This window comes from Lontra canadensis, unplaced genomic scaffold, assembly GCF_010015895.1.
Source record: "Lontra canadensis isolate GAN:19392208 unplaced genomic scaffold, GSC_riverotter_1.0 scaffold1, whole genome shotgun sequence".
In the NCBI taxonomy this organism is placed as follows: Eukaryota; Metazoa; Chordata; class Mammalia; order Carnivora; family Mustelidae; genus Lontra; species Lontra canadensis.
Genome location: NW_022630995.1, coordinates 17,834,916 through 17,856,016, shown reverse-complemented (window position 1 = coordinate 17,856,016; position 21,101 = coordinate 17,834,916). Strand labels below are relative to the sequence as shown.

General features: G+C 37.4%; 1 protein-coding gene across 1 annotated transcript in view; it reads left to right on the top strand.

Moving 5' to 3' along the window:
- Window positions 1-21,101, top strand: part of ADGRL3 (adhesion G protein-coupled receptor L3) — a 792,227-nt gene that overhangs the window by 621,435 nt on the left and 149,691 nt on the right. The window contains exon 10 of the mRNA XM_032849431.1: window positions 19,189-19,491. Coding sequence (XP_032705322.1) covers window positions 19,189-19,491 — 303 coding nt within the window. The remainder of the gene's footprint in view (window positions 1-19,188; window positions 19,492-21,101) is intronic.

Here is a 21,101-nt window from a genome sequence, read left to right as displayed (position 1 = left end):
ATACCTTGTTTATTATTTGCCTCCTCATGAATGGAAGAATTTTTGCTTGTTGATTTTGTTGCTTTATCTCTAGTCCCTAGAAAATGCCTGACGCGTAGTAGATATTCAGTATATATTTCACATCAAGGAAATGACGGATATACCCAGATCTCAGACAGCCTGTGTGTTTGGATACGACAAATAGTTCTTAAATAGATGGATTGGAGGATAGCTAATGGGGTGTGGTGATAAATAAGGCTGTAGAAGGAAGGCGAAGCCATTGCTACAAAAGATCTATTACAGACACATTAAGGAATTTAATCTTACATGCTATAAACAGGAGAGAACCAGGGAAGGGAGGTGAGAAGGGGAATGTGATTATCATTGTTAGCTGTATCGCGTTCTTAGAGGCAGGCTGTTGTGGGCCTTTTTTGTTTTGTTTTGTTTCATTCTGGTTTTTTTGTGTGTGAGTTTGAACTAAGTGTGCTCTGGTTTGCTGTTTAAAAATTTCTTTCTCTCTCTCTCTCTCTACCCTACACGCCTCCCCACCTTTGTCCTTCTCTCCCTCAATCCCTGTCTTTCTTTCAAGTAAGAGGGTGTCTCTGAAAATTCCCCCCCAGCCTATCCATAATAGTTTATATTATTATGTACTTAGAAGTACAGGTAACACTAAAGATAGATAGCGTGTAGAATGATTTACACTTGTTTATTTATTATTTTAATTTGGACTTCTTTCCCTATGGCTTAAATCAGACATTCATGTAATCCATTTGCAAGTCGGTTTCTAGTCTTTTAACTTTATTTTTTTAAAAGTTAACTTTATTTTAAAAAGAAGAATAGAAATTCAGATAAGATAAAACATTTCGTCTTCCGGGGGGGAAAAAAACAAACAAACAGTATTTTTCCAATTTAACTTGGTTAACACAGTCTTTAGATTTTCACACTAAAATTGGGGTTACTTAAACAGTGACCCTAAGCAAGGTGAGAAAAGTAGTAATTCTCTTGGCTTAGTTTTGAAATTATTATTCAGCCCCAGAAAACGTAAGCAAAATGATCACAGTTTATTATACACTCTTAAAGCAAAATCTATTTATCAACCCATAAGGAAATTACAAGCCCTGCTTTCAGTTCTTTGTTTAAAATGCACTGTAGTGCAGTATGATTTGCATGTTAATGATGTGAATCCAACTGTATAATAAATGGAAAGGGGAAGATAGAAACTCGTTTCAGAGAGCAGGTTTGTTTGTTTGTTTTTTTATTTCTTCCTTAAATGTTTAACTTGAGAACACATCTATGAGGCATGCTTATGTGAGAGCTAATCATTTGTGATCATTGACTGGAGTGGCAATGAAGCAAGTAGTTCCATTCTCAGGTTTCTCACTCAGAAAGCCACTGGACTCTGGAGGCATTTGAACATCTTTGGAAGGCAGATGTAATGTAACAAACAAGAGGCTGGCAGAATTCAGTCTTTGCCATGTCCTCTCTGAAATCAGAAAACGTGAAGCTGCCATGATTTCTCTTTCTCTCATTAACTACACCCATTCTGGACCACATTCAAGCACACCGTGGGGATGCTTCGTGTTTTGTGTTTCGCGTTGGATTCCTGTTATGTGGCTGTGTGCATGTTCTCATTAAGTAAAAGCATAGAATAAAAGCAATTTTAAAATACTAATGTGTGATTTGTAGAAGTGTGTCTTAGAAGCATGGAATTACTAGAAGTTGAAAAAGCAGAATCTGTGTTTTTAAAAGTCATCCAATATTCTTTTATTTACAGCCTTTGAGCCATTTTACAAGTTGAAAAGCAATCATGGAGCCATTTCATGTTCAGATTAATATATATTTAAAATACCCTAAAGCCACTATCAGCATGCAGTAGCCCTCTTATTGAATAAACACAGCTTAGAGGTAACTGAAGAAACTCCTCCACACCAGGAGTTCTCAAAGGTAACTTCGTCCCAAAGGGACATTCGGCAACTTCTAGAGATATTTTTGGTTGTTGCAACTGTGGGTAGTGAGTACTACTAGCATCTAGTGCATCTAACGGCCAGAGGTGTTGCTAAACATTCTACAGTGCACAGGACGACACCCCATAAAGCCATACAACAAAGAATTGTGTGTCCTCAAATGTCAATAGTACCAAGATTGGGAATAACTGCTATAAATAAAGATACAAAGCCAAATCATATCCTAAAGTTTGCATTCTAACTCACAAACACTGAGAAAAGAGTTAGGACTTGTATTATCTGCTGGTACGTAACAATGCTCCTATAAACTTAGTAATCTAAAACACGCACGTGTATTATCTCAAATATTCTGTGGTGAGGAGTCCAGGCCTACCCTGGGTGGTTCTTCTATAAGACTGCAATTATAGTTCCGCCAGGGATTAGTTCTCATTTGAATGCTGGACTGGTGGAATCCATTCCCAAACTCATGTGGTCGTGGGCAACATTATATTCTTTGGGCCTCCATTTCTTGCTAACTTTTGTTCTCAGCTCCTTGGCCTGTGACCTCTCTGTAGTCAGCTCACAACATGGCAGCTTACTTCTTCAGAGCCAGAATGATAAATCTTTCCATAAGACAGACAAAATATGTAATGTAGATCATGCACGTGATGACATACGTTCCACCACCTTTGCCGTGTTCTACATGGTAGAACCAAGTACAGATCTCACCCACACTCAAGAGTAAGGAATTGCACAAAAGTGTGAACACCAGTAGTTAGGGGTCATGGGGGCCGACTAGGAGTCTGTCTGCCAAAGGGAAGTTACCTTCTATTTATTTTTGCATCTTAAAGATGTTGCTATTCATTAAAAGTTAACTAGCTAAATATAAAATACTTGCTGGTAAAATATACCTCTTAGAGAAATAGAAGGGAGATTGCAGAAGACTGTCATGTAGTGACTATCATCTAGTGACTTCTTTTTCATATGTGTAGAATATTTGCAATAACATCAAAGTGCTCTGTCTATAGTCAACCCACAGAATTATGTAGCTTTATTTGGTCCTCTCTTTCCGAAGACCTATATTTTGACACTGTTAGCTTCCTCACCTGTTTCATTTTTTTTCTCTGTATTAAGAATTTTCACATTATTTAGTGGTCGGTGGTAGGAGGCTTGTGGAGCAGAAAGGCTATCTTGGGTCCATCACTGCTAGTGATAGGTGACGATTCTTCTACATTTAAAATATATAATTGTGGGGCGCCTGGGTGACACAGTGGGTTAAAGCCCCTGCCTTCGACTCAGGTCATGATCTCAGGGTCCTGGGATCGAGCCCCGCATCGGGCTCTCTGCTCAGCAGGGAGTCTGCTTCCTCCTCTCTCTCTGCCTGCCTCTCTCTCTGCCTGCCTCTGCCTACTTGTGATCTCTCTGTCAAATAAATTAATTAATTAAATCTTTTAAAAAAATATATATGTGTATATATAATTGTAAGTAGGATAAATTGAATGACTAATAACTGAAAGTACTGTGAGTTATACAACACAAAAATAGGCATTGAATCTCTGTTACCATAAATTAAATTTGCTTGTTATAATAAATTTTTCTTGTTATATAATAAATTTTATTTACTAGATACTTGCTGGGGAACTTTTTCTGTTTAAGTGTGTGCTGAATCCATATTCTTTGATATGCAACTATGTTTCCCTTTGCCTTTAATATAAGACAGATTAATTTTCACATTGTTGGAGATAAATTTTAGCAGTGAGAGTGTAATACCACAAAGGCTATAATATTAAAGAGATTCATTATTAAGCAGTAAAGCAGAATATTAATGAATTAAGGTTTTATGATCACATTGTATCTTTTTTTCCATTTGTGTCCTCTTAAAAAGTACAAATAACTATAATTCTTTTCAGATACCGTTTGATCTATTAGATATACTGTAAGACATAGTCTGTGATTTTTAATACATATGTGATGACTGTTAAAGTTGCGTTATGGTAGATACCAAGTGAATTTTTCACTTTCATAGAATTCAGAATTTCTATTTTATGTCATTTGTATTTGTAATGTGTGACTTTAGAGGACATGGAAAATATACAGTCAAACAGATTTTTTGTTTTCTTCATATAATTTCCTTGTATGTTTTCACCATTTGCATATCTTATATGGATATTCACAAATACACAAAATATTTATTAAGCACCTATTATGTGCCAGGAGCTTTACTGGTGTGAAATACTGCATTATCATTCATAAGTCTACTTTACCCAATTTTTTCAAAGAGACCTAATGTTCATCTGGTTTAGAGATTTGTCCAAAGTTTCACAACTAGAATGTGCAGGAGCTAGTACTCATAGGCAGATGTCCCTTCATGTGGCTCTGTCTAACTAGGGATGTAATAAATGGCCGGTCCCAGAAAGAATGGATTCCTAAATTCTTTTTCTGAACTTATATCCTAAAAATAATAAACATATATTGAGCACAAGTACGAGTAATCCAAAATAACAATTTCATTAATTGGTTCCCATCTCTGCTTACAATCTCTATAAATACCAGGTATCAAAGGGATTAGGGATTTAGCCAAGTACAGGGAATGGGACACAAGGGGGAAGAATAGTTGAGATTGAGAAGAACGTTCCAGAAAGACACACTCACATCCTCGAAGATGAGAAGGGGCCTTTCTGGGCATGCAGGAAAGAATCCAGGATGGTGAGAAGATAGAAAGCAAAGGCAGGGAGGCTTAAGTGGTGACTGGAGGGGTAAGCAGGATGAAGGTTAGTGGGCTTTTTTATGCCGTGTTTAAGGATTTTGACTTTATAGTAAATCAGTTGGGAGCTTTTACAGAGCAACAACATCAGATTTGCAGTTCTCAACGATCCCCGAAGGTACAAAGTGAAAGATAGATTATAGATACTCATTTGGTGATGCAGGGAGATGACTTAACTACTGATGGCTACAACTACCTGGGTGGTCCACAAGAGCATTATGCTTAGTGAAAAAAGTCCATCTCAAAGGATGTCATGCCTGTGATTCTATTTATATAACATTCTTGAAAGGATGAAACTCTAGAGACGGATAATAGATAAGCGGTTGCCGGAGACAGCTATAGGGGGGTGGGAAGGCATGAACACAAGAGGAGGCACAAGGCAGTTCTGTTGTGTGATGGAACAGTTCTGCATCTTGAATGTGGCAGTGGTTATACAAATCTATACCTGAGATAAAATCTCATAGAACATAAGCACGCACCTGTAAATGAATATGAGCGGAAAGGAAATAAAGTCTGTCGTCAAACTGATGCAGTCATGTACCAATGCCCATTTCCTGGCTCAATAGTCTACTGGAGTTATATAAGATCTCTCCATTGAGGGAAGCTGAGGGAGGGGCTCTTTCTACTATTTTTGCAACTTCCTGTGAGTCTATACTTATTTTAACATGAAAAGTTTATTTTTTAAGGCTATGATAATAGAACAGGCTTTTTAAAGAATGGGAACAGTGGTGAAGAATAAGGAAAGCAATATTCTCAGTGCATCAGTGATCAAATTTGCAAGTCCTTTATGAATATTTTTGCAGTGAATCGAGGCAGTTGATGTGAGTTCATTTACTGAATAACTATTAATTGAGCCCCTCCTCTGTGTCACATGCTGCTCAAGTCACTGAGGATTATTGCTGAGCAAAACAGCAATAATTTGTCTTCATGGGACCTTTGGGCTACCAAAATGAGTCTAAAGCTTGGCCTACAAGTGTTATACAAAGTTTTGACACTTTTCTACGTGAAGATCAGGTTGTGCTTCCAAGAGATCAGGCTACAGGCAGAATCACTTATGGACTCCTAAATTATGTGGACCATCTACAATTTTGAATCCATAATAGCTTGATTTTATTCATATTATATATTTCAATACTGATTTAAAATGGCCCTTATCTTTCCTATCTGCCCCCCATTTTAATTTCAAAGCTAAATATGGAATACTAGGCGCCTGGATGGCTCAGTGGGTTAAAGCCTCTGCCTTGGGCTCGGGTCGTGGTCCCAGGGTCCTGGGATCGAGCCCCGCATCGGGGTTTCTGCTCAGCAGGGAGCCTGCTTCCCCCCTCTCTCTGCCTGCCTCTCTGCCTACTTGTGATCTCTGCCTGTCAAGTAAATGAATAAAATCTTTAAAAATAAATAAATAAATAAATAAATATGGAATACTTTTTTGAAAAAAGTTTTGAAATATCCTGTATGCTCTTAATCCTATCATCTCAAAATTTGAAATACCACAGAGCAGGCAAATGATTTTGAAAAAATATTTTTTTTTCCTTATTCACATTATTTTTCCTTAAAAATATTATTTCCCATGAGACTGCAACTAACAATATCACTTTCTTTTCCAAAACTGGTTTGGATAAAGTGGGTGGTAAAGTACTACTGGAGTTTTAAATGTCCTTCAGAGATTGAGGTGAAAAAGATACACTTTATAATTTTATTTCAGGCCGGCCTACCTTCTGTTCTTGTTATAGAAATGCAAAAACTACTTCACCTTTGTAAGTTAGATGGCTGTTTATAATTCTCCTGAAAGAAAGTTGAGGGCATCTTGGAATAACCTGAATTTGATTATAATAATGTTATATTATTACTGAATGTCTATTGTATGTCAGTATTACTGAAGTAAATAATAGGAATCCACATTATTAAAGATAAGAAAATTTTGAATTTCTGGAAGATTAATTTGCCCAAAGCCAAATAGCTAGTAGATGATAATCTAATATTTGAAACTAAAATCAATACTTTCCCCAGGATACCTCACTGCCTTTTATTTTATTAATAATACAGTAAATGTACTTCTATGAAGCTTTTGAGGTTTCTTTATAAGTCTCTGAAAATGAACATAATTCTTTTGAAGTAGAGGAGCACAACAGATATCAGTATCCATTTTATTTACTTATTTTCCCCAGTTTGGAATGTATGTGTGATGTGCGTGTATTTGTACATATAGATGTGTATATGTGTGTGTTTTCTTTTTGTTTATAGTAGAGAAACCTGGAAATCATTATCCTCTGGGAAGATTGTCCCCAAGAAATTTGCTTCTCTGATGTACTTATCACTACCTATGGAGTACATGACTTCATCCTCTAAAAAATAATAATAAGGGAAGCCTGGGTGGCTCAGTCAGTTAAACAGCTGCCTTCAGCTCAGGTCATGATCCCAGGGTTGGAGATCATGGGATGGAGCCCCACATGGGGCTCCTTGTTCAGTGAGGACCCTGCTTCTCCCTCTGCCTGCTGTTCCCCTGGCTGTGCTCTCTCTCTCTCTCTGACAAATAAATAAATAAAATCTTAAAAAAAAAAGTTTTTTAAAAATGATCGTAATAGTAGCCAGGAGAAAACAAAATGGGTGAGGTTTTTATATATTACTCCAGTAATTTGGAATGTGATGGGTAGGCATGGTTGGCACGATAGGTCAGAGAAAACAAGTTGTTTTGTGCATAAATGAGTGAGAAGAAGCTACCAAATTCTCAGCATAAGGACTAGCTGAAAACATTTGCCTTAGATGCCTTGAATTCTATTCCTGAGTCTGTAATGGAAAATACCTTGGCCTAATCACTCAATCACCTAATCCTCAGTTCAACAGAAACTATTTCTACCCTTTCCTTTGTAAAAAACCAAAATTCTACTGAGTTAATTTGAAGACCTAACTGGTTTTATTCAACGGTTCATAAGTCAGGCAGCATCCTATTAGCAAGTTGAAAGGGACTGCTAGGAGCTATAGAAAATGGAAAATTTTTGTAGCTAGAAGGGGGCAAGAAAAGGAAATTTCTAGCAAAAAGTGGATTATTTTTGGCAAGGTCACCTTCCTATGGGGAAAAGAAGGATCCATCAGGCAGATTACTCGCTAATGTTGACCAGGTAACTGGTTAAAGGTTACATTCCTGGAAGAGGCTGAAACTACAGTTGAGTTAAGTATTACGTGTTGGTTTGCTGATGGGGGAGCTTAACCCCAAGTGACTTTATTGTGGGTCTATTTCCTTTTTTTTAAATTATTTTAAAGGGAAGTAATCATATATTAATTGCCTCTATTTAAATATTTAAATGTCTTGAGAGTCTAGGTCTATAATTTCTGATACTTGTATTTTGACTTTTGAATATTGTGTAAGTAAAAATTTGAAAATGTTGTGTGTCAAATCTTACAAAATGTCATCTGGAGTAGGTGATTAAATTATTTAATCCAAAATGTCAATGTTAATTGAGATACAGTAGTATACATAGATCTTCTGAAAATACTTTTCAAAATAAAGCATATTTATTCTCACTCACCCAACATGCAAGGTTAAGTACTTAATGTAGCCCAAGAAGTATATTTATAGGGAAACAAAGTGGAATGTCAAATTTCCCTGTACTTGGAAACAGTTGTAGAGTTTAAGTGTGATTTTGGCAGACAGACTTAATTTATGTTTCAAGTCTATAATCTTTATCGTTAAGTCCTTTAGAAGACCATACAATATTGTTGTGGATGGGTTTGAAATTAAGAATCACTTATATGCCAATTTTACAGCTGTTTTCCTTTTTATTATTTAAATTACCTGAATAAATGAAATGTTTAGTGACTCACCAGTATGAGAGTTGATGGGCACAGTAAAGAGCCACTCTTTTTTTTTTTTTTTTTTTTTTTTAAGATTTCTTTCTTTCTTTCTTTCTTTGACAGAGAGAGAGAGATCACAAGTAAGCAAAGAGGCAGGCAGAGAGGGGGAAGCATGCTCCCTGCAGAGCAGGGAGCCCCATTTGGGGCTCGATCCCAGGAGCCTGGGATCATGACCTGAGCCGAAGGCAGAGGCTTAACCCACTGAGCCACCCAGATGCCATGAAGAGACACTCTTTAACTTTCTACAACCTTGGGTAAAATTAGACTGCCCATCCTATAAACTCCTTTCTGGAGAAAGGGACCATGTTTTATACAACCCAGTAGTCCCATTCTAGCAGCTAATTGGAGCTCCAGTTCATGTCACTCTTAGATTTATTAGATGAAAAATCAATGCTAAAGATTTTTTGGGGGGTAGGGGGCTGGTTTGAAAGAAATATTTTGAAGTACTTAAAAAGTCATATAATACCCTTTTTTTCCAGACTCTGAACATAAACAACAAAGCAAATAACCAATACCAGTAGCTGTCCTAAAATAAAGCCTTACATTTTATCAGATTCTTAGAAACTTGTGCAAATGTAACAAGGACAAGCACATATATATTTTTCAAGCACCTGCAATAGATCAAAGTTACTAAAATTGTGTTTCTTTAAAAAAGAACTTGAAGCTTAAATGATGAACTCTTCTTCATTCTTCACTCTTCACTTGAGTGTTTCATTTCCAAATGGAGGATAATTTTATTTTTCTTGAATTTATTTTAACTTTCTACTTAGAAATAAATCTTGTATAACCCTTATATTTCAGTATCACTTTATCTTCATAGGTAAACTACAATTCACAAGTTAATAATAAAACATATGTCACAGCAAATCTTAGGCAATAACTCCAGTAACTGGATAACAATGATGTCAAATCTAAGGGGATAAAACACAATATTGAGACCAGAAGTAAGGAATTATTCTGATTCCTAACACCAATTCAACTCCTTCCCCTCCTTGAATGTATTACTGGTTCTTGAGAAATCAGAAAACTCAAATCCACTTGAACCTACCTTCCTACTTTGTTGGTTTGCATGGTTTCCTCATGACCAGAGTTTACTTAATATTCTCATAAATTAAAACGTCTAGAAATTTTACAGTAATAAGCAGACCAACATGCTTCTGTTGATTATAGAAGTCCTCAGGAATATTTTCATACAGTTTTAAATCAATATATTTCTGTGGTTGTTTCAAATCTAAATAAATAATAATAATTGAATGGAGTTGGACGAGAATTTATGTGAGAAGGACCAAGTCTCCCTTTGTTTAAGTGGAGGGACAAACACTTCAATTCAGTCGAAGATTATCGAAGGCCTACTCTGTGTCAGCGAGAAAAGTCATCACCTCCTCTCTCAAAACCCACGCTCTTGTGGTTCTATGTATATCCCACAGCATCCTAGTTGTTCTCATCACCGCCAACACCTCTGATATCTGGCCAATTAGGCATTTGTTCTTCCTCCTTCTGCTCCTCGCCCACTCAGCCACACTTTTTGTTTTTTTGTTTTTTGTTTTTTTCAAGTTTTTATTTATTTATTTGAGAGAGAGAGAGCACGAGAGGGGAAAAGGGTCAGAGGGAGAAGCAGATGCCCCACTGAGCAGGGAGCCTGACACGGGACTGGATCTTGGAAGTCCGGGATCGTGATCTGACCCAAAGGCAGACGCTCAGCTGACTGGGCCACCCAGGCGCCCCCATTCAGCCACTGTTAACCACAACCCAAGGAAACCTGAATTAGATAATGTCACTGCTCTGCTCAGAGCCTTCCAGTGACTTCCCACACCAGATAAATACCGAAGTCTCACTGTAGCTGTAAAGTCCCGTGTGCTACAGTCTCTGCCGTCTTTCTAATCTCATTTCACAGTGGTTTTCCCTCACACACATTGCTCCAGCTACCCTGGCCACCTCACTGTGCCAGGGCCTTTGTGGACGCTGGCTCCTCTATCTGAGAGGCTCCCAGTTATCCCCATCACTCCCTCTGCCACTTCTCACTCTGACAGCAAGGCCATGCCTGACACCCCTTCAATGGCCCTCACCCAGCACTTTCTGTTACTTTCTCCTGCTTTCCTTGTTCTTTTTATCCTTAGCACTTCTTAGTACCTAATATTCTGTATATTTTAATTTTTGTCCTATTTATTATCTCTCTTGCTAAAATGTAAACTTTATGAGGGCAGAGATTTTTAATTTTTGTCGTTTTTATTGTTCACTTCTGCATCCCCAGCATTTAGAATAGCCATTGGCACATAGTAAGCAATCAGTAATTTTTGGTTAAAGCAAGAAATAAATAACAATATTGTCACTGATAATAAACACTTATTAATGTATTACTTTCTGTCACTTGCTTTGCTAAGTACTTTAAATCCATACGGCCTTTTTTTTTTCCTCAAATAAGTATATATGTTATTATCCCCATATAGTTTAAAAAAAAAAACAAAACTAAGGCACAGAGAGGTATCATAATTTGTTCAAAGTCACATCTCTTACATCTTATTTAATTCATTAATTTGTTTGTTCGTTTGTTTATAAATGGGGGAGGGGCAAAGGGAGAGGGTGAGAGAGAATCGTAAGCAGGCTCTACACAGCAGGGAGCCAGACATGGGGTTCGATCTCATGACCCTGAGATCATGGCCTAAGCCAAAAATCGAGAGTCAGATGTTTACCCCACTGAGCCACCAAAGTGTCCCAAAGTCAGATCCCTTTTAAGTGATTATTTACCTCATTGTGTTAGAAGAAGACTTTTCTGCTGTTATAGTGTTTTACCAACTCTAAGATTCTTATTGTCTCACCTTTTAACATTTCAGAAGTTAGAATGCACCTAATAATTAAAGACATGGCAGAGTTTAGTTAGCAGGTATTTCATTTTTCTTTGTTAGCGGCACAAAGGATAATCGATGATATTGTACATTCAACAAAGCAGTGTTATTAAAACCTTGTTGAGGTCGGTACTCTGCTTCACTTCTGAATCCTTGATACCCAGTACAATGTGTAAGACAAACACCAATAAATGTATAATGAATGAAAAATATAGTTAGTGTATTTTCTTCTTTCTATTTCCTATCTTCTTCATTAGGTTTTTCTATAAAGCTTGTTAGAGAGGGCTTCATGACAGCAAGGAACATGATAACTATACCCAACATTTTATTCCCAATACAACTCCTGTTACATGATAGTTGATTAATAAATATGGGTAGAATAAATTAATCTTGTAATTCCTAGAACCGAACTCTCTTATAGGCACAAAATATATGCCGTACTTTACAGCTAAAAAAAAAAAAAAAAAAAAGATTTCAAACCTCTGTGCGATAATATGGGTACACATGGGTTTTAGAGTCAAACTCTCTGTATTTTTATTTATTTTTTTAAAAGATTTTATTTACTTATTTGACAGAGCACACAAGTAGGGGGAGCAGCAGGCAGAGGGAGAGGGAGAAGTAGATGCCCCACTGAGCAAGGACCCTGATATGGGGCAAGATCCCAGGGCCCTGGGATCATGACCTGAGCCGAAGGCAGACGCTTAACTGATTAAACCACCCAGGCGCCCCAGACTATCTATATATAAATGCTGACTTTACCACTTATGGACTGTGTGAAGCTAGGAAATTTATGTAACTTCTCTGTACCTCAATTATGCATGTAAAGCATTACCACACTGCCTGGTATATGATATATGCTCAAAGAAAGCCAACTAATATCTCACATTATTGTTTGCTGCTTGTTTATTATCCACTTAGATGCTGAACAATGTATTAAGTTTTGTGGATTCTAAAGTTTTTATTTTAGGAGAATTAGAAATGTCATAAGCAAAATTAGCTCAAAGACAATTACTTCTTCCATTCTTAACAGCAGTGGGCAGGCTGCTTTCTTGTGGATCAAGATGAGGTTCTCAGAGTCCCCTTCCAGTTAGTATGCTTAAGAGTGAGGTCTCTGTAACCGTGCCTCGGTTATTTTTCTGTTCTTCTACCTGTAAACATTTAACCTTTGTAAAATTACTGAATCCCTTGTTGCTTCAGCTTCACCATCCATAAGATGAAAGTAATTAATAGTACCTCCTAACAGATTTTTTGTCAGAATTAAATAGGCCGATTCCTGAGCACCTGTAAGTGGTCAGAATAGTGCCGGACCCATAAAAGTGTTCAGTAAACCACAGCAATACCAGTAAAGGTACATGTGAGCTGTGTTTGGGACAAATTAATTTCCAAATGCATGAAGACTTTTTACGTATGTGTTTCCATCCTTCAGTTTTGTCTGAAGTTTTACCACCACCCATAGTCCTAATGGAACGGGAGGGATTTTAATGAACTTGGTTGGAAATCCTGCTTCTATCACTCAGCAGTTATGTAAGCTTTGGAGAATTATTTGATTTGACTTTTTTCATCTCTGAAGTGAAGGTAAATATATCTGCTTAAATATTGTTAGGAGCACTAAATTAGAGCAAATATGAAACATGCAGCACAGTTCCTGGCATGGTAGGACTAAATATGTAGCAGGTAATTTTAATAAGATGTCCCCAAATTCTCTATTTTAGCTCATTATTTTATATAATAAGGTCATTACAAATTCATGTTTAATTAGAACAGATGTTTTTCTCTACTTGCAATAAGCATGATATGCTATGAGAAGATCAGAAAGTATAAATGGATTAAGTTACAAAAATAAATATGCCTTCACATGGCTTCTTAAGATAGTCAGATTCCACAATCTGACTATCTTAAGAAGCCATAAAGCCAAATATTATGAATGAATTCTGAAAGAACTGGATAATTTCCTGACAGGTAAAATTAATGTTTCCTTTTAAAAAGTAGGTGAAATCGAATCTGCTCTGACCAGCTGATATCCATGGGGATCAGGCAGAATTTTTCTCTTCTACCCAGAGCACTGCACAAATACCAAAAGCCACTTGCAGAATTGGTACAGTTGTAGGTTTCTTATTTCCTCTATCAAGCCCTTGGGAAGATTTCTTCAGTAACTGACCTTGGATTTAAATAAATACTTAGCAAGTGGGGAGAAGGAAATGTTTCTGTAGTTAGCCCAAATACCATATGTTGGAATGAAGATAACACAGAAGTTTAGTAAAGGGAAAACCATGAGGGGAGATACATACTTTAGAGAAGAAAGGGGAAAAAAAAAATGAAGGAGAATCAAGAAGAAAGTTCATGCAGTTTATGAGTAGAAGGTAAACAGTTGTTCTGTTGTGAAGTTTTATATTCTGTTTTAAATTTCACAGTTTTTTAGAAGATGCCTGTATTAGTCTGCTAGGGCTGCCACAATAAAATACCATAGACGAGGTGACTTAAACAACAGAAAATCATTTCCTCCGTTTGGGCAACTAAAAATCCAAGACCAAGGTGCTGGTAAGGTTGGTTTCTCCTGAGGTCTCACTCCTTGGCGTAGAGATGGCCGCCTTCTCGCTATGTCCTCACATGGCCTTTACTGTCTGAGCATGCGTCCCTGCCAACTCTCCCTCTACATTTATGGACAACAGTGCTATTGGATCAGGGCCCTACCTTAGGACCTCATTGAACCTTAATTATCTTTATAAAGGTTCCAACTCCAAAGAGAGTTATAGGTGGGTTAGGGCTTCAACATATGACCTTGGGGGGGGGGGGGAGGATTAACAATGTCCTGCCCCCAAAATACATATGTTTTGTGATCAAACCTAGTAATGTTTTCTTAGAATTGTATTCTTCAGTCCCTTCTTAAAGCATGTGGAAGACTCAGTTGTAGAATGCATGAGGTAATTCAGAATGTCATTTTTGATAGCTTATTATAGAAACTGGAATATGGAATTGGGGGACACTGATTTACTTTCTGTATGTATGATTAGGATTCACTTACCATTTGAGCCTATGTTTTCTCATTTGTGAAATTAGAAATTCGTAGTTACAATTACTCGACAGTGAATTCAGTTCAATAATAAAGATAAAGACATTGAAAAAAGGAAAGCATTATACAAATATTGGTTATTTTCACTGTTTCCCATTAGTATAGTCCACAAACTATAACTTGTAGTAATATTCAAAATAATATTTATTCTTTTCCATTAGTTTCCATTAATATAAAAATATTTATTCTTTTCCATTAGTATAGTTCACAAACTATAACTTGTAGTAATATTCAAAATAATATTTATTCTTCTTAAGGCAGATTGAAGGAAAAATAGATTCAACAAAATAAACCAAAATACAAGAATGAAATAAGCCAGGGGACAGAAGAATTGAAATTTTCCTCTAGAAATAAGTTAATTATGAGGGAAAATATTAATATGGAGTTTTGTTTAGTTGCTTTTATGAAAATACTAAGCACAGTGAGCTAGTAACAATGACAGAATAGTAAGGAAAATTACACAATTTTGATAAAGTGTTATGTAAAGTCACTCAAATGTATTTTCTTTAACATTCTTTTAACCTTTCCCTGATACACAACCACAACCACATGAGGCCCTTAATAACATAAGTTTTATTAAACTAGCTGTATCATGGTTAGACTCAATAAGAGAATACACTGAAAAAAGTGTCATATCATTTCTCCCTTCCTGAAAGATAGAGAAAGCCAACTCCTATGGTGTGTGATATGGGCTGGAACTTAGCCAAAGTGTGTTGCTATGACTCTTCAGTGAATCTACATCTTCTTTACCAGTATCTATCAATAAGGCAAGTTCTTTCCTGGGCACTGGCAACAACATGTATATATCACTAGTACTTATTCTGCCAAAAGCTGGCATTGAGCAGAACTCTTGGGAGTCTTACATAGCGGTCGGTGTATGGCATAGAAGGGATGGAGGATAAATTTGACTTTTATTTTGCTAAAGGTCAAATGGAATGAAATTGCCCTGCTTGTAGACACCTCTCCACAGCACAATTCTAAAGAAATAAGTTCTGATCCTTAACATTAGTATGTCTGTATTAAACTAAGTCCTTGCAGTGTAATACGTAACAATGCAAACTTCAAAAAAAAGTCTCTTTTATCGGACGCCTGGGTGGCTCAGTGGGTTAAGTCTCTGCCTTCGGCTCAGGTCATGATCTCAGGGTCCTGGGATCGAGCCCCGCATCGGGCTCTCTGCTCAATGGAGAGCCTGCTTCCCCCTCTCTCTCCGCCTGCCTCTCTGCCTCCTTGTGATCTCTGTCTGTCAAATAAATAAATAAAATCTTTAAAAAAAAAATCTCTTTTATCAGTATCATTGCTCACAAGAGCATATTCAGTTTAAACATGAATGTTCTGCCATAGGATTATTTTGGGGAAGAGGAGACTTTGTGTTCTCCCTGCTTCTTTTTGTGTTGAGTTATCTGGTAGTTTTCTTAACAGTAGTGTAAAATGGGAATGCCTGGGTGGCTCAGTTGGTTAAAGATCTGCCTTCGGCTCAGGTCATGATCCAGGGTCCTGGGATCGAGAGTCCTGTATTGAGCTCCCTGTTCTGCCGGAGGCCTGCTTCTCCCTCTCCCACTCCCCCGCTTGTGTTCCCCTCTCTCACTGTGTCTCTCTCTGTCAGATGGATAAATAAAATCTTTAAAAAAAAAATGGAGAATGAGGCTCCATAGCTCAGGGGTTAGAGCACTGGTCTTGTAAAAATGGAGAATGAATTTATAAAATAACTTTGTTAGCCTGTCAACTATAAGGAGCCTTAACTATGTCATTTGCTATTTCCCTCTATTTCTCTTTTCCCTTTTTTTGTGATACTTCACAACTGGACCCTCCCTTGCTCCCTTGACCTACCCCTGGTGTTCATCTATTTTGACTGTAAGTCAGATACAAGGCTAAAAGCTGAGGAAATAATCATAAACAAAACACATTAGTATGTAACCTCATCTTGGTAAATTTGAAAAGGTTCCTTGGTGGAGAGGGCATCCAAGCAATCCCCAAAGGCTAAACAGAAATTAGCCAGGTGGAAATAGGATCAGGAACACTGAAGCATGTGCAAAAGCCCTGGGGCAGAAAGAACAGGGTACTGTTGGGAAATTACTGGTAATTTTGTATGGTTTAATAGTAGAGCTGAAAGATGAAGAAGCATTACAAATGAGCTAGAGAAATAAACTTGTGAAGGGCTTTAGGCACAAAGAAAAGGAGTCCAGTCTTTGTTTGGAAGGCAGACAGAAGTGATTTAAGGGATTTTAATCTGTAGAGTAACACATTCCAATTTATATCCTACAAGATGCTTCTGGCAAAAGGTAGAGAATTGTTTCAATAGGGTAATTTTAGAGAAAAATAATGAAAATTGATTTCCATTATGTGGTAGTATTGTTAAATACATTTTGGTGTGATACTGTAGTCTTTAAAAATCTGAAATCTGGATCATTATAGAGCACAAAAATAAATACATTAAATCTATGCTAAAAGACAAATTTATTCAAAGTTGGCAAGGCCAGAGTCACAGCAAACAAGCCTCTTGTGACAGTGTGTCTTTGCTTCTTGTGTATGATTTGTGTGATTGAGACAATAGGCCAGTCAGTCTTCTCACTGCATGTGGGATTACGCAGTTTATCAGAGCAAAAATGTTTGCAAAACAAGTCTCTTCCCTCCCAGAGCATTGTATGCTAATTAAAATATCTAAATGAAGAAAAGTGCATTCATTTAGAAAGCATTCTTCAGTATCTATATAATTCTGAAGAAACTACAAATGAGAGATGGCATTATTTAAATTGAAGGAGCCAGAGAAAATGCTTGGAGTCAGCTTTTAACTATTGCCTTACTAGTCTATCAAGCGGTATAAAGTGGAGAAGAATTTTTCCATCAGCCAGAAAACTTCACACAAAAAATGTGCTTGAATCCCAGCAATGACACCACTGACACATGTTTTTAAGGCTGATACTTAATATTAATAAGAACAAGAGTGTTTAATTTTGATATTACCTTATTTTTAATTAATTTAATATTAAATAATATTTAATTTCAAGTTATTAGTATTTCTTCATTGTGTTTTTTCTTTTTGAGAGAATTCAGCAAATTCAAATGCAAAAATGACGATATTAGAAGCATTTCTACTGTTTATAATTTTAGAAATTCAACTTTACACTTGTTGCTAAATTTTATATCTGAGTTGTGTTAAATGTTAGTGTCAATTTTTATGAATTCTGAATTTTGATTTTTGCAAACTTCGATATTGAAATCCCAGTACCATTTTGTTCGGGTATTGTTTCTCCTGGCAAAAATGTTAGAAGGCTGCCGTACTCATCCATTGATGCTGGGGGTGGTGGGGGGAGGGAGTGCATCTAGTGAAGATTGGGAAGAGAGAAAAATAGAGAAATGAGGCAGAATCAATGAGATTTGGGGAGATGTGGTATTAATGGAAGAAGGGCAAAAAAATATATATTGTTTCTTCCTTCATGAACTTGGCATCAATGAGGTTATGAACATCACATTCACATAGAGAATGGAAGAGGAAGGAGGAAAGCTTAGGAGAAAGGAAGAGGAAAGAGAACAAGTAAAAACACAGCTAGAAAAATAGCATTTCAGAAAATGCTACAAGTTCAGTGATTGAATGTTCAGAAAATATATACCTCTTTCCTACTGCCATCTCTCTTGTTTTTGAAAGCTTTATACATGCGCACCACAGAAGATGGATGCGGCACTCCTTCTGGGGCAGCAGAATCAAGTTGATGACATGTTAAAGAAAATCTACAATGTATGACAGACAGCTGGAGGCTCAGTACAGGACTCCCTGAGCTCCATAAAACCAAGCTACTTCGAATCTGGCTAGAGCCAGTGTCCCTGGGGTTACTGGCCAATAAATGAGGTTAAGAGGAGTTTCTAAACTTACAGTTAGGAATGAACGTATGTATGTGGAGGACTGGCATACTCTTGCCTTCCTATGATGGAAATATAAATATATTTTCCCCAGGAAGATGCTTCTCTGCGGTGGTACTTTCCATGGTATTGTTAGAACATTCCTTTTGATACGTTCTAGGCTTAATAACCTATTAATATCTGGCCAAGTCACCTTATCAGTTTTATATGGAATTTGGAATACATTTCCCCATTTTAAGAAATCTAGTTAGAAAATAATTTAAGAGACAACTAAATTGACAACCACTTATACTTTATACTACTAAATGTCACGTTTGAAAGTTGTTAAAATGAATCAATTCTAAGAGCGTCAGGTAGATCATCAATCTACTTTACTTTATGTTAAAGAGTCCATACTCAGAATTGTTCTTTACTTTTTAGCTTGAGGGCACTTTAAATCTTGATGCCCCCCCTTTTTTTTTTCTGATCCCTCTCCCCTAACTGCTTCATCTTTAGAAATTCTTGTGATACTTAATGTGAAAATACTGTTACATTAGCGCTCTCCCAGTCTACATAAGTTTGAATATTCAAAGTGAGGGCTCCAGGTATCAGTCCTTTTACTGTTAAGAAGGCCTGAAGCATGAGGAAGCTTACTGAAGAGTTGGGCTGTGCTATAATTTTGTTTTCTGTGATTTGAGTTGAACAGAACCATGAACAAGCCAATATTTGGCCTTGGTCAGTTGGCTGTCATGACACTGAGGTGGCATTCGTATATCTTGGTACCTGCTTATTTTTTTCCAAGTTGAAGGCTCTTTGAACTGTCAAATAAAAATGGTTTCTAAAGTATTAGGACACCCTGAGGTGATGACAAGCAATGTAGGTGTTTTCTTTTGAATTTTATTTCAGAAATGTCTACCACAGGACCTCTTGGCATGGGAAGCACCACCACCAGCACCACCCTGCGGACCACAACTTGGAGCCCAGGCAGGAGTACCACCCCATCCGTGTCCGGAAGACGAAACCGGAGTACCAGCACCCCATCTCCAGCTGTGGAGGTGCTTGATGACATGACCACACATCTGCCATCAGCCTCGTCCCAAATCCCAGCTCTGGAAGAGAGCTGTGAAGCTGTGGAAGCTCGAGAAATCATGTGGTTTAAGACCCGTCAAGGACAGATGGCCAAGCAGCCTTGCCCTGCAGGAACGATTGGTAAGTCTGTTTTGCAGAGCTAAGCTGAAGGTCTCCTGTTAGGTTAGCTTGCTTTTCTTGCAGTTTTTTTCCTTTATTTTTTTGTTTGCTTGTTACTGCATATTTTTGCAACTTCACTTGATTGAATTCTGAACTCAGTCGAGTTACAAGTTAAAGCAGTATATTTTCAGAGTTTGAAAATACATTCTGGAGAAGTCACCAGTGAGGATCTGGTGTAGATACACATGAGGCCAATAGTTTTTGCCCTTGGTGTGAGGGCCATGGGGGAAGTTACAATTAGGCTGTGGATGTCCCAGCTGCTCCAACAGGCCAGCCCGTCTCTGCAGCAGCTCCAAGCAAATCACTGGATTGTTGGGAGCCAATTCTCATGCTTGTTACCAACTGGCAAATGCTGAGAGCAGAAAAGGAGGTGGAGGACGTCTCCATTAGAAGATGATCATCAAAACTACCTCAAACGTCACAAAAGAGAAAGTTTGACTATACTTTTGATAAACCAGTGTAGCTGTCCTTTAATAGTCAAGGACTCTTCACATAGGAAGGAGCTGATCTCCCATTACTCAACATCCCCTGGAGAGAGCAAGATCCATTGTTTTCTCTAGGAGATGGCTCAGAACTAAATAGTTCTTCCTTCTCCCCCACCCTTTTTTTTTTTACTGATGTGATGATTCATGATATCCCCAAGTGTTAACCACATTATTATTTACAATTTTTATGCCAGAAATAACCTAGTTTTCTTATTGTTACTATACTTACCTTCATAAAACTAGTATTTGGTACACTAAATAAAATTTGCCTTATTCCGTAAAATATGTAAATCAAATGTACGAGAGATGTCACTATACAGGCAATCGGCATTATGTCTTTGGGTGTTATTGATCTGGTTACTTTAAATAGGTTTGTCTTAGAACAGTTCCAATGTGGACCTATTCTGAATCCGGTAGTATGTGAAGTGGTAGAAAGACCCAAAAGAATATTGGCTTTTATAAAAGTGCACATTTAATTTCTTTTTTCAGCAACGTGTTTAAAAATATTCTGAAATCTTTCTTCCCTTTATGAAAGGGTGCAATGCTTAGTTCTAAAGTTTTCCTTGGTGCTGAAATCAGTTTGATTCCAACAGTTTGAAACCTTGTCTCTTAGCACTGTCCCCTTCATTCTGGGTCTCAGTTCCTTCATTTCTAAGAGAGAAATGATAACACCCCCACCCCCACTTCAGATGTTTGTTGTGTAGGTGAATGAAACACTTTATTTGAAAGCAGTTTGAAAGCTACAGAGCAGCACTACAGAAATATGTCATTATCGTTGGGAGAGAGCTTTAAAGGAAACCAAACCTTCTGGAGCCCTCCCAGGTGAACGTCCCTATGCTACAACCTCCTTTTTCACCTTTTCTCTGTCTCCTCGAGGCAGTCCTGTTCAGACACACACAGGCTGTCACTTGAATTATTGTAATAGCTTCCCCCAAAGCTTCCCATCTCCCCTCAGATTCACCCTCCATGCTGCTGCCACAGTTATCTTTCTAAAACCTTAATCAGCTCATTTCTCTCCTCTGCTTAATGTTCATTGATTTTTTCCAGAACCCACAGGTGGCAGACAAGGGAGTTTATGATCTGACT